Source organism: Momordica charantia, assembly GCF_013281855.1.
Source record: "Momordica charantia cultivar OHB3-1 chromosome 4 unlocalized genomic scaffold, Mcharantia_2.0 BLBB01000004.1, whole genome shotgun sequence".
Lineage (NCBI taxonomy): Eukaryota > Viridiplantae > Streptophyta > Magnoliopsida > Cucurbitales > Cucurbitaceae > Momordica > Momordica charantia.
Window position 1 is genome coordinate 28,300,394 of NW_028275162.1, and position 12,533 is coordinate 28,312,926.

Genomic DNA, 12,533 nt, shown 5'->3' on the forward strand with positions numbered 1-12,533 from the left:
TACTTTTTATAAAAAAATCTATATCTTTATATTTTTCTTTATTAATCGTCAAATATTTAAGGACTGTGAGACATTGATCCTCGAGGACTCAAGTATTTTCTAAATTAAATTAAAACAACCCAATTACAAAAGTTTTATGTAACTAGAAGGAGATTAAAATTTAATATTTTTTTTTTTACTATTTTTAGAGACTTGGGTATCTTTTAAACAAAGAACATTAAAAATTTACAAAAATCCAAAGCATGCATGGCAAGATGGTCCATTTTAATGTTGCTTGAGCATTTTGCCTTTCTCCTTTGGCTAAGAGAGGTCGAGAAGGGTGTGGTTGGAAATTCCCCTTCTTCATCAGTAAACTCCATGATTGATTGGCTTCCATTTTTGTTGTGTGGGCCCCATGATGCCATTTTTCATATTCCTAATTATTAAATCATAGCTTATAAAAGACACATTTCTGCTCACCAAACTACATTAAATTCAATTAATTGTACAACCCCTATTCTACCACAATTTCTATGTACTAATTATTTATTTATTTATTAAGGATGTGACTCATCTTAAATTATGTCAAATTTCCCCTAACTCGCCAATCAATTGGAAGTTATACTGTTGTACTCGAAAAAAAAAAAAAGTTTGTGGTTTTTTCTTCATCTTGTACTAGGAAGAATGAAGTTTTTAATTGAAATGGCTAATTTCCTTTTTTTGTATTATAAATATTTAAACTAATCAATACGATATTATTTATTTTAATGTACCAAATAGAGTACAATATTTAAACTAAAAAATTATGTTTTTAATTGAATGCATTTGATTTCTTATTTTAAAATAGGGTAAAATACAATTTGGTGGTTTATGTTTAGACTTAGTTTCGGTTTTTTGAGTTAAAAAACCATAATTTTTGGTCCTTGAGATTTAAATTTAGTTTCATTTTGGTCTATAAAATTTCAAAAGTGACATGTTTAGTCTCTCACGTTTAAATTTAGTTTTTAATTGGTCAATAAAGTTTGAATTTGATTTGTTATTGATTCATGAGTTAAGGGTCAATTAAGTTGACCCTTAGTTGACCTTTGTTAGATTCTTCATTCAATTTTGCCTAAGTAACAACATGTCTAATCAACATATGTTAATTATGACATCATCATTCCGTTAATTCAAGTAATTGTTCTCAACTCATGGATTAATTAAAAATCAAACTCAAACCTCAATGATTAAGTAGAAATCAAACTCAAACATCAGGAAGCAATTAAAAACTAAATTCAAACTTCAAGAATCAAATACGTCATTTTTGAAATTTAAGGACCAAATAGAAACTAAGTTTAAATCTAAAAATAAAATGAAAATAAAAATAAAATGAGTTGATATATTTATTAAAAAAATATGTAATTCTGTAATTTAAAATTTGAAATTAAAAAAAAATCTAAAAATACTCCAAACATGAAAATATTATTTTTATAATTTTCAACACTATTTATATCAGAATTCTATTCATGCATTAGTACGTTATGGTATAATTATTTTGTCTTTTATGAGTTTTCACAAGTTTCGTAATTTGTTACTGAAAAAAAAAAGAGCCTATCATGATAATTTGAGGTGCAAATTGAAATTGAAAAAACAAACAATGCCAACTTCTCTAACATCATCTGTACTTTAAAAATATAAAGGATTTGAACAAAGAAATGGAATTTTGAAGAAACAAAATTTCTATCTTTATTGATTGAAACTATTGTGCTATATTGAAGCAAAAGATTCAAAATGGCATGCATGAGCTCTCATCTAAATCTAAAATTTTCAAATTGATTACTTTGTTATTTATTTATTATACATAAAGGCAGCTACTAATTATATTATAATTCGGATTATTACAAAAAAAAGAAGCTAAAACTAAAAATCTGAAAAGAAATAAAGAATATTTATGTGCAAATGCAAATGAAATGCAAACGCTTAAAATCAGCTAATTTCATCTACAGTAATCGAGATCTCACCTTGGCCGCCGGCCGACGAATTTCCGGCGGGTCGGTTTCCGGCTTCAGCTACCGCCGATTCAGAACACGACTGTTGTTCGAGCAGCGACTGACGACATGTCGGACAAGACGAGTGGGAAGCCAACCACGTGTCGATACATCGTACGTGAAACTCGTGGTTACATTTGGGCAGAACTTTGATTTTCTCGCCGGCGATGAAATCTCCCAAGCAAATAGGGCAGTCCGTTTCTCGGATCTCTAGACCAGACTCCGACCCGTACACGGCCACCGGAATTTGGCGTAATGCGCTTTTCTTCAGCCCCGTGGCGGCGAGGCGCGTGGATGTGCCGCCGGCCGTCTCGAAGGCGAACCGCCGGCTGCAGCGGAGGGCGCAGCGGACGATCGAATTCAGTCCGAGAGCGCAAATCAGCGCGCAGAGTAACGCCGCGAGGATTATCACCATATTCGTGTCGAAATTCGCTTCGTTGCTGTACGAACTTCGCGTTCTGTTTCCATTCGACGGCGGCGCCGTCGCGTCGCCGTCGAGGAGGAAGCGGTGGGGACGGTGACGGTGGTGATCGGACGCCATCGCCATAGGAGCTGCTCACTACCTCAAAACGAAACACGCGATTGATTCCCCAAAGGTAATTTCTGCTTCCGCTGCACACACTAGATCTTAAACCTGTTTGATGAAATTCCGCAGAGAAGTTTGACGATTCATAACCCCATAACTATAACTCTCTGATGAGCAAATCGAACCACGAAAGTAACTGAAAGTAGAAAATTCATCTCACTCATTTAGCAATCAAACCCTAGTCTTCTCTGTTCTCTGGACCTTGACCCCAATTGTAAAGGGAAGCTTTGTTTCGATTCTTCCTGATCTGCCTTCAATTAGAAAGGACGATGAATGATGACCCTTTGAGAGTTGAATGAAACAGATTTTAGGATTCCAACAAAACCTTTCAAAGCGTCTTACTGGTCACAAAAAACCCAAAAACACAAGGACAGGCCAAAGAATAGTATCCATGGCTGCAAAAAGCTTGGTTTCCCATAGCAGACCACCTGAGAAGAATCAGGGGAAAACATCAAAAGAACAGAAAACTTTCAGCCTCACCAGAATCAATCCCCCGGTAAGAACAAGTCCCACAATGATTTCCCCTTTAGCCAAACAGAGGAAGAAGAAAATTGGGTGAGGGGGGGTATTTCAATAGAAGAAGAGGAAGAGAGAGCTGTGTTGGGGAATTGGGATTATGGCCAAGAAAATTAACAGCAAAAAAAAGGGGGTGGAGATACAATAATTGGAAAGGAAATGGGGTTGTATTATTGATGAAAAATTTTGTATTTTTACAAATAAGAGATATTTTGGAAGAAGAGAGACTGAGACTACTGCGCTGTAATGGTACCTGATCCCCAACTAATGAAGAGATTAGACGATATAAATAAATGCTGATTCTGAACACCAAATCTTTCTCTTTCTCTTACTCTTCTTCTATTTTTGCTTTTAACTTCAAAAAGTTGAAGTAAGCTGTCAGTTTGGTTTTGTTTGGGCCAGTGGCAAATGTTCCAGCCAAAAGCTTTGTCTGGGTAAGATTTGATGTCCTAGGTTGGATCATATGGTTTTAAGATTATAATGCCTTTCCTTTTCCCCATTTAAAAGATATTTAATTTACAAGGTATTTTACTGTTTTCTAGTCATTTCATAATCACATAGATAAATATAAGAGCTTTCAGTCTGGTAGGTTTGGCTTCAGAATCATAAAGATATTTTTCAAAGGTTCTGATTAGATACAAGACTTTGGAAAAGATGATGTAACCAATTATTTTAGAAGTAAATTAACAATTACTTTAGTAGAGGAGAAGATCTTAACTTGTATAAAATAGTCGTATCGGTGTTATGCAACTTTTTTCATGATGGGTCTATCTTAGTTCTACCAACCGTATCGATAGGACGAGACTAAAGAGTCTTTAGAGTAGTAACTTAGAATTTTAAAGTTCATTTTTTAAGTTTATTTTAGTGCAAAATTTAAAGTGAAAGGATTTTCCAAAATTAATCTCCTCACTCATTTCCACATATACAAATTTATTTAGATAACCAATAATGATGACAATTCAACTTATAAAATTTAGCTAATTTGAGACTCCCATTGAATGTCTAAATTAAAAAAAAATAATAATAAAATTATTATGTGATGGCGACGTGCAAATTACTTTCTTAAAAGTAGATTCTAAGAAACATTATTTTACTATAATAGGGGTTTATAAAATGTGTAACTTGTAGGATTCATCTATCACAATATTTTGGTAAACATCTACTCAATATAATTAATATTAAAGAAATGAAGAGATTTTATCTAATAAAGAAACAGAAAAGGGGTGAAAAAAAATTAGCAGATAAGGATAAAGAAATCAAAAAGTTTCCAAGGCTAATTATTCCCTACAAATTATTTTGTAATCCCTAAATGTCAAAAAGGCTAATGAATGCTTAAAGTAGTAAGTTTCAAAATTGTTCCAAAACTTCAAATTAATCTAAATATAAAATTGAAGCCTCCTGTCTTATTTGATAATGATTTTATTTTTATTTTTCTCTTTTCAAAATTTAAGTTTATAATTTCTATTCATGTTTATATTTTGTTTGTTGAGTTATACGCCTTTTAAAAATTACCCTTTTAATTTTCAAGACTTCAAAAATGCCTTTTTCTTTTAAGATGAGATTAGAAGATAAAATAGCTGATAGAATGGGCATAATTTTTAAACAAAATGTTGGACTGTTTTATCACTACAAATTATGAAGATTAAAATATTGCACATACTAAGACAAAATTATCGTTAGGGATCAAAGAAAAGAAGGGCACATGGGAGATCATGTGTCTGATTCTATCAAATGCCTCTCCTCTCCTCTCCTCAATATATTCACTTGGATTTCCCACCCACTTATTATTATTAAAATAAATATTTTTCTCTAGCTTCGATTTGACTAACTCCACTCAACTAACTCCCATCATTATTATTAATCATTTATTTTGCTCAGATTTTAGTCATTGGGGTTGGTTTGGTCCTTTTGGATTCAGGTCACTTGATCCTTATCTGCTCTGGGTCAAGTTTTAATTACCTATAAGTTGTAATATTGGGAGTAGTTTCGAATCCTATACGATTTTTCTTAGAATATTACATTGCAAATACGTTGGTGAAGTTTCGAACGTGTAGAAATATCCTAATCGTTAAGTTTTGTTTAGATTGATGAGTCGTGTGTATGTCTACACGATGCAAATTGAGTAAATTATTTTTAGCCTCTATATATGCTCTTGGGACCACGATTTTTCACTCGTAATTTATGTGCTTTATTCTACTTAGGACCGGTTAGGATAAAAGGAGAGAAAATGATACCAAAAGTGAGACACTCTCGAACATAAAGTCAATCATCCTTATCTCTAAACACAATCGAAAGTAAGAATCTGGAGAACAAATTGTACACTACTTTAAATCCTTTTTTTTTTTTTCAAAACTCTAATACATATTCCATAACAAAGTGATGAAAAAAATTCAAATATACTTATGTTTCAATCAAAATATAGTTTAGCCCCCAAATATCATATTATGGAATTTCATCAGTTGGATTCACAAAAACTTATTTCCTATCTTAGAATTCTATTACTACCTCACTAATGACATAAATATTTGATATATTTTAATCGAAACATATGGATTATCATAACTCTTTTAGAAGAAGTATATAAGTCAGTCTCAATATAATTTAATCAGTTAAGATACAATAATAACTTCTCTAAAGTTGAAATAACCCAAATATAAAGATGAATAAAAATAATGATAATTAAAATGTACGTAGAACCGTAACCCTATTTTTTTCATATAATTTTTTATCATTTAAAATTGTAAGTCAATATTTATAAGGAATAGTTCGTGTCTTTTATCATCTTAGTTCTTTTCCCCCTCTTGAAGAATTTAGCACATCTAAATGTCCAATGCATTTGTTTATATGTTTTTTTCCTATAAACATTAGAGAGAGAAAATAATTGAAGAGAGAGAATACAAAGTGAACAAGGACAGAAAAATGGATTAGATTAAAAAGAAAAAAAAAGATCGAATAAAGTGACGAGAAGTAAAAATTTCTTACATTAAAGCGAATAATTTTTATTTCCAAGATAAAATACATAGGGGGCCAGGCCATTTTGAAAGATCTGAGAAATAAATTGGTGCATTTTTCTATTTTTCAAAATAACGCCAAAATTTTCCCTTTATTTTACATTTAATTTGGTTGGATTTTCCGATTTGGAATCGGAGTGGGGCCCGCCGGCGCCAACCCACCTTCTACCTGCGGGAACGGAAAACGGTAAACGACACATCTTTTTCAATATCAAGATTTCAAAAGATGTACATTTGAAAAATAATTTCTTTCAAGGAAAATAATAATTTCCACGAAATAATAATAATAAATGATATCTAAGATTATTATTTAAATTCAATCCCCCCCCCCCCCCCAAAAAAAAAAATCATTTTTTCGCTTGCCTTAGCCGTTCTTAGAAATCCACGAAAAAGGAAGGGATTTTTATATGTCGATACATAAGTTATCCTATAATTATTTTACAATAAATATTTAGTCTTTTTTATTTTAATACAATAAATGGAATAGGGAAATTTGAATTTCATGATCGTCAATTACTATCGAGTAAAATTTACATTGTTATTTACAAATTTATTATTCTAAGAGAAAATAAAATATTGATCCATCCCATCATCTTCATTAGTGCACCCATTTCAATTTATCCAATTATAATTAAAAAAGAGATATATTTTTTAATCTTTTTAAAATTTACGTTGTTATTTACAAATTTACACATTTATTATTCTAGGAGAAAATAAAATATTGATCCATCTCATCTTCTTCATCAGTGCACCCATTTCAATTTATAATATTTTCATATATTTACTGTTAATATAAAATTCCAATTATAATTAAAAAGAGATGTATTTTTTAATCTTTTTATTGAAACTTGGATTAATTTTTTACTCTTTCTAACCTATAATAATAGTTAGGACATTTTAGTTCTTAAATTTTGGAACAAGTGTCTATAAGTTTCAAAATAGAGACTTTTGATTGATGAAATTTGTAAAATGGTTCTAAATGGTCTCATACATACTTTGATTGTTTGTTAACTCACGTTAGAGTGATGTGGTGTTTACGTTGTTAGCTGAATATTGTTGATTTAGCAAAAAAAAATATCAATTTAATATATTTTTATGGCTTTCCATTGTGTTAATTGAAAGTTCTTTTTTTTCTAAGAACGGAAAATAGAAAATTCAATCATGATAAAAATATTATTAACTTAATATATTTTACTAAATCAACACTACTATGCAGTCAATTAATTAATTGATATACCATCTTAACCTTAGTCAATTAATGGTCAAGGTATTTTCAGAACCATTTAGAACTATTTTACGAACCTCCAAGACTAAAATGGTTCACTTTTTAATTCTTCGGACCAAATAGACAAAAAGTACAAATTCCCTTTTTTAAAGATCTTTTTCAACCTTCGTCACTTCACACAATTGCGTGGGTGATTGGCCCCCCATGGACTGGGCTCTGCTACTTTTGAATTGGGCTGGGCCATCTAGACCACAGTGGACTTGTGAAATGTCTTGGGCTTCATTCCCCAAATTTAAACCATTAGGAGGATGTTATGAATTTTTAATTTGTAAGAGAAATGCAAACAAAGTCTCACATTGACCACGGAAGGAGGTAATCATAAATATATAAGTATATAAGATAGGACAATTATCTCCATCGGTACGAGGCATTTTTGGTGAAACCAAAAGTAAAGCCGTGAGGGCTATGCCCAAAGCAGACAAATATCATATCATTATACGATTGGTACCGTTGTCGTGATTATGGGTATATAAGACGATGGATCTACCGTATATAGTTTTCGTCGACCTCATTTCTATATTATATCCAAACACAAACATTTCAATTTCATACTTTTCAGTCTCATATTCTTTAGTTCCAAAGCAAAATAAAGAATGAGATTCGATAAATCAAAAATAAATAAAGAAAGAAGACATTGTGAAATTTGAAACAAATGTGGGATCCGGAGAAATATGTTAATTGTTGCCAACACCAAACACCTATTATTGAACTAAAAAAAATTACAACCTAAATAATATTGCAATTATAAGATAATGTATTTATAATAACATAGCACTACTTAAAAATGGGTAAAATGAAAAATCCAAAATTTCTCCACTTAATGCCCCTTGAGTAAAAAAAAAAAACTTGTTTGCTTTAATTCAATTTGTTAATATATTAACCATCTCTCCTCGAAATTATAGGTACAAATATTCTCCATTCCGTTTTTGAATCATAATATATATATTTTTTAATCTCAAATATGCATGAAATCAAAAGTAGTTAAGTGAACCAATTATGACAAGAAAGTGAGTAATTTGCATTCTTTTAAAAGAAAATTCCCCACACATTATTTAAAGAGTTGGTTTAATGAATTAATTCTTGGGGAAGAGACATAAATGCAAAGGTTTGAAGTTTGAGAAGAGAAGCCATAAGAAAAAGGCAATGCATTGAGGAAAAAAAAAAAAGAAGAAAAACTAGGGGTGAGGGAGGGGATGGTCCTACAACTACAATTGTGCAGCCCTAGAAGTGGAACCACAAGTGGGTCACAAATTGAATTAAATTAAATGCACATGGAGTTGTAGGACCCCATGCCCTAATTTGTAGCCTTTAAATTGCCATTGCCCTCCAATTGGGAGGAACTCTTTCTTTGTCTTTGTGGTTCCAATTCCAAAGTGAATCAAAATGGGTCACATTCCTTTGCTAAGGGCACTTTCATGGACATGGTTTCTTTTTTTCTAATTATTATTATTAAAAAAAAAAGTTAACTTTCTTTTTGGATAAACTTAAACATTGCTTTTTTCCTCACATGCCCTTTTGTGGATCTCCTTCTCCCTACCTCCCTATTTCCATCAATCACACCACATTTTCATTTTCCCACATCCCCATTTTATGTCACTATTCCATTTCTCTTTATTATTATTAATTCACATCAATTCTCAACTTCATACTCTTGCTATTTTGTAAAATTATCATAAAAATTGGGTATTAATCTTATCATTTTGTTAAATAGTTTCACCGTTAGGCTATCAGTATGAATTAGTGAAAATTATGGTTCGGTGTGAGTTTGGAAAATGAAGAGTTAAGGATGTAATTAATTGCGATCTCTTAGTTATTTCTCTAAATTTTACCCTTTACCTAACCAAGAATAATATTAATTTTTCCACTTTTTTTTCATTGAGTACTATTATGACATGCATTACCTCACCAGAAAGTAACTACGGATGAGGACAAACTATATTGAGTTCCATCCTCTCTATTTTCATAGACAAAATAATCGAGTTGTTTTTTTACAGCTAAGTAAACAATTCAAACGAAAAAAACATCATCATCTCGAGCATGCATAAACAATAACAAAATCATAATGATTAATTAATTTCTTCCATAATTATTACTTTGATTGAGGTTTTAGAGAAGACAATGACAATTGATTAATGAGATAAGAAAAGCCAAAATTTTTGACCCCATGTAGCACATGCACCGAATTTCCAACGCACGTTTGGCCAAATCAAAGTGAGATCTTCTTCCATTTGGTGTCTTTAATTTCACTTATAAAATTGATATTTCTCTTTTTCTTTCTTTTTTCTTTTGTTAAATAATATAATTTTCAAACAGTAAAAACCAAACGACACTTTGAAAAAGTTGGTCTCTATCTATTGCATATATTGTCTTCGTGTCTTGTCTCCCCCAACTTTTTTTTTTTTTTGCTATGACATGGAAATATGATAAGATGATTATATTTTATTTTTCTTTCCCTCCAAAATTATGCACTAAGAGACAGACTTTTGGAAGATTTTGTTTCTGAGCATCAATGATGTTCTTCCCACATGCATTTTGATTTCCTTTCCTCATAAATCAAACTTCACTTTCCCATTCCATATAAATTAATTTTCTTCATTCATGCATTGTAGTTATGTTGTCTTTCTCCTTCTTCTTCTTTTTTCATTCGTGTTTAATGCAAAAATATATGAAGAGAAAGAATCACGGATCGAGTATTTTAGTTCAAATGTAAGAAAAACATGGAGCATATTTAGTTTTATTGACTTGGAAAAATAAGCACATGGATCATATTACGCTTGTTGAGTACAGTCTTGTAGACTCATAAGTGATATATAAACTTATCCTAACCTACCAACTCAAATATTTAAGTCTAATATAACAATAAACATAATGTTGAATGAATGACGGTTCTTAATCCAATGATCTAAATGAGAGTATTACAATAAACAATCACTTAGAAAATTATATCAATTGTTTTTTTTTTAATTTTTTCCAAAGTCCAAATTATACTCTCGTATTTTTTTTTTGCTTAAACTAATTGATCTCAATCTTGTCGGTTTGATCTAATACTTATAAATATAAATTACACAACAACTATTTTTAAAGAAATAAAAAAGAAAAAACTAAGGGCGGGCGAATTCGAACTGGAAATGGATACTTAAAGAATATTAAAAAAATAAAATAGAAATTAGACAAAAAAAAAAAAAAGAAAAAGAGGATGTGGCAGTGGAAAAGGGCTAGTTGTGGCGTTGGTTGGGATTTAAATAATGGGAAAAGTCGGTGTCTGACAATATATATTTGGATTTGTCTTCAAAACGCAGCGCAAACATCGCCCTTCCATGTGCTCCCTAACATGGTAGGCCCCATTTCCATTTTTTTCTTTTTTTTTTTTCTCTTTTCTTAATTATTTTATCATCCACGATTTATTGTATTGATTTGAAAGCTCTTACTAAATTATTGTTATAATAACAAAACCCCCCCATGATTCAATTTCAAATCTCGAGAATCAAATTAAGGTGGGAGGTTCTCTTAAACATGATTAAATAGTCAATAAATCTACACGTTTTAGTGGATTAATTAGAGTAAATTTAAGTATTTATACTGAATAATTAAAACTTACCTCATTTGATACTATTTTAAATATATAATTGAATGATCAATGAACTTAAAGTTTAAGTTGATTAATGAGGATAAATTTAATAGTTATATTGGATATCTAACATATTCAAATCTTCGTATTCCTATGTTTGTTGTACCAAGAGAAATAAAAAATAGCCCTTGTTTGATTGATTTTTGTTTGAATGTTGTGGTTTTTTATGCGCTTAGGTTTACTTTACTCTCGTGTAATATTTGATTTCATTAATTTATTGGCCAACTTTGAAAATAAAATAAAATAAAGAGGATAATTTGGATGGGAGCGATTGGAGTTGTATGTGGGGGAGATCAATTTATGTACTTGCATTAAGATTCCCATATCTCTTTGTGATTGAATTTGCTTTTTTTGAGGCAATCTTGTTAGTTACTCGAACATCTATGTTTGTTTTGGTACATCAAGGAATGAGATAGAGAATTGAACTCATATATTTCAGTACAGTCAAAGGTTGGTGTCTTAACCAATTGAGTTATGTTTAAGTTCACATTTGACAATCTTCAATTATCCCGTTTTTCTTTTATTTTTTATAAGTGAAAAATTTTATCATCTTATTTCTTTTAATTTCCGTAGCTACAATGAGCTACCTGTTAAAAATCGTGGTAGATTATCTAAAAAGGCAACAAATGTCACTATTATAAACGATGCCACATTAGAACCATTGCTCTAAATAATATATTTATAAAAGATATATGTTTTTAATTGTTTATAGTTCCTCACGACTGTCTGCAGGGCTATGCTCTATAGAACTATATTCAAACTAATAAAATTGAGACCATGTTAAATAAAGAAGGCAAAAAAAAGATAGGTCAATTTTAGTTGCCTTCAAAATATGGGTAATCAAAAGTCAAATTTTAAAATAGTGAAGATTTTCAAGCGGGGTCAAATTTAATAAATTTAGGTGGGTTTTAGGTTCACTTGGTTTGGGTTTGGGTTATTTTTATGGAGCTTTGTTATTTTATTTTATTGATAAAGAAAATAATATAATTATCTAAAATTTATTATGAAGTCAAACGAAATTAAACTCCGCGCTGTCGAGAGTTGAAGTAGTCTAATAGAATATTAATACCAACCATAAATACATCTCAATTGAGTTTTGTCTTTTTAATTATAATTCTTTTTCTTTTATCAATTAATTAATATCACACCTTAATCGAGAGATACTCTTTTCTTCTGTTCACTCCCCGAAATAAATAAATAAACTACTTGAATACTGAGTAATAGATCTTCAAATATGGATCCAAGCAAATTTTCTATTTCAAAGTGAGTTGAAATGTGTTTGTCTCGGTGGCTTCAATTAATCTTTGGGTAATACAAAGTTAAAAAAGTATAAACTTCTTCCTCGAATTTCACGACCTTTTAGTGTCACCCAAAAGATTGAACCATTATAAATGTGTTATCGCTTAATTATATACCTATAATATTATGTTTTAATTATCTAGTTAAAGTAGGATTTTGATCGTCGCAAACCTAACAATGTCTATATATCCTAAGATATTAA

General features: G+C 30.6%; 1 protein-coding gene across 2 annotated transcripts; it reads right to left on the reverse strand.

The window, feature by feature from the left end:
• Window positions 1-80: 80 nt before the first annotated feature.
• Window positions 81-3,529, reverse strand: LOC111006761 (RING-H2 finger protein ATL74). Of its 2 annotated transcripts, XM_022278850.2 has the most exons (2): window positions 1,980-3,527; window positions 81-415 (listed from the first exon to the last, which is right to left on the reverse strand). In XM_022278850.2, exons 1-2 carry the CDS (start codon window positions 2,551-2,553, stop codon window positions 408-410), a joined length of 582 nt encoding a protein of 193 aa, XP_022134542.1. In that variant the 5' UTR covers window positions 2,554-3,527; the 3' UTR covers window positions 81-407. The 2 variants fall into 2 exon arrangements, with proteins under 2 accessions (XP_022134542.1, XP_087979549.1); XM_088123423.1 differs by lacking the exon at window positions 81-415 and having other exon boundaries at window positions 1,772-3,529.
• Between the last annotated feature and the right edge of the window lie 9,004 nt (window positions 3,530-12,533).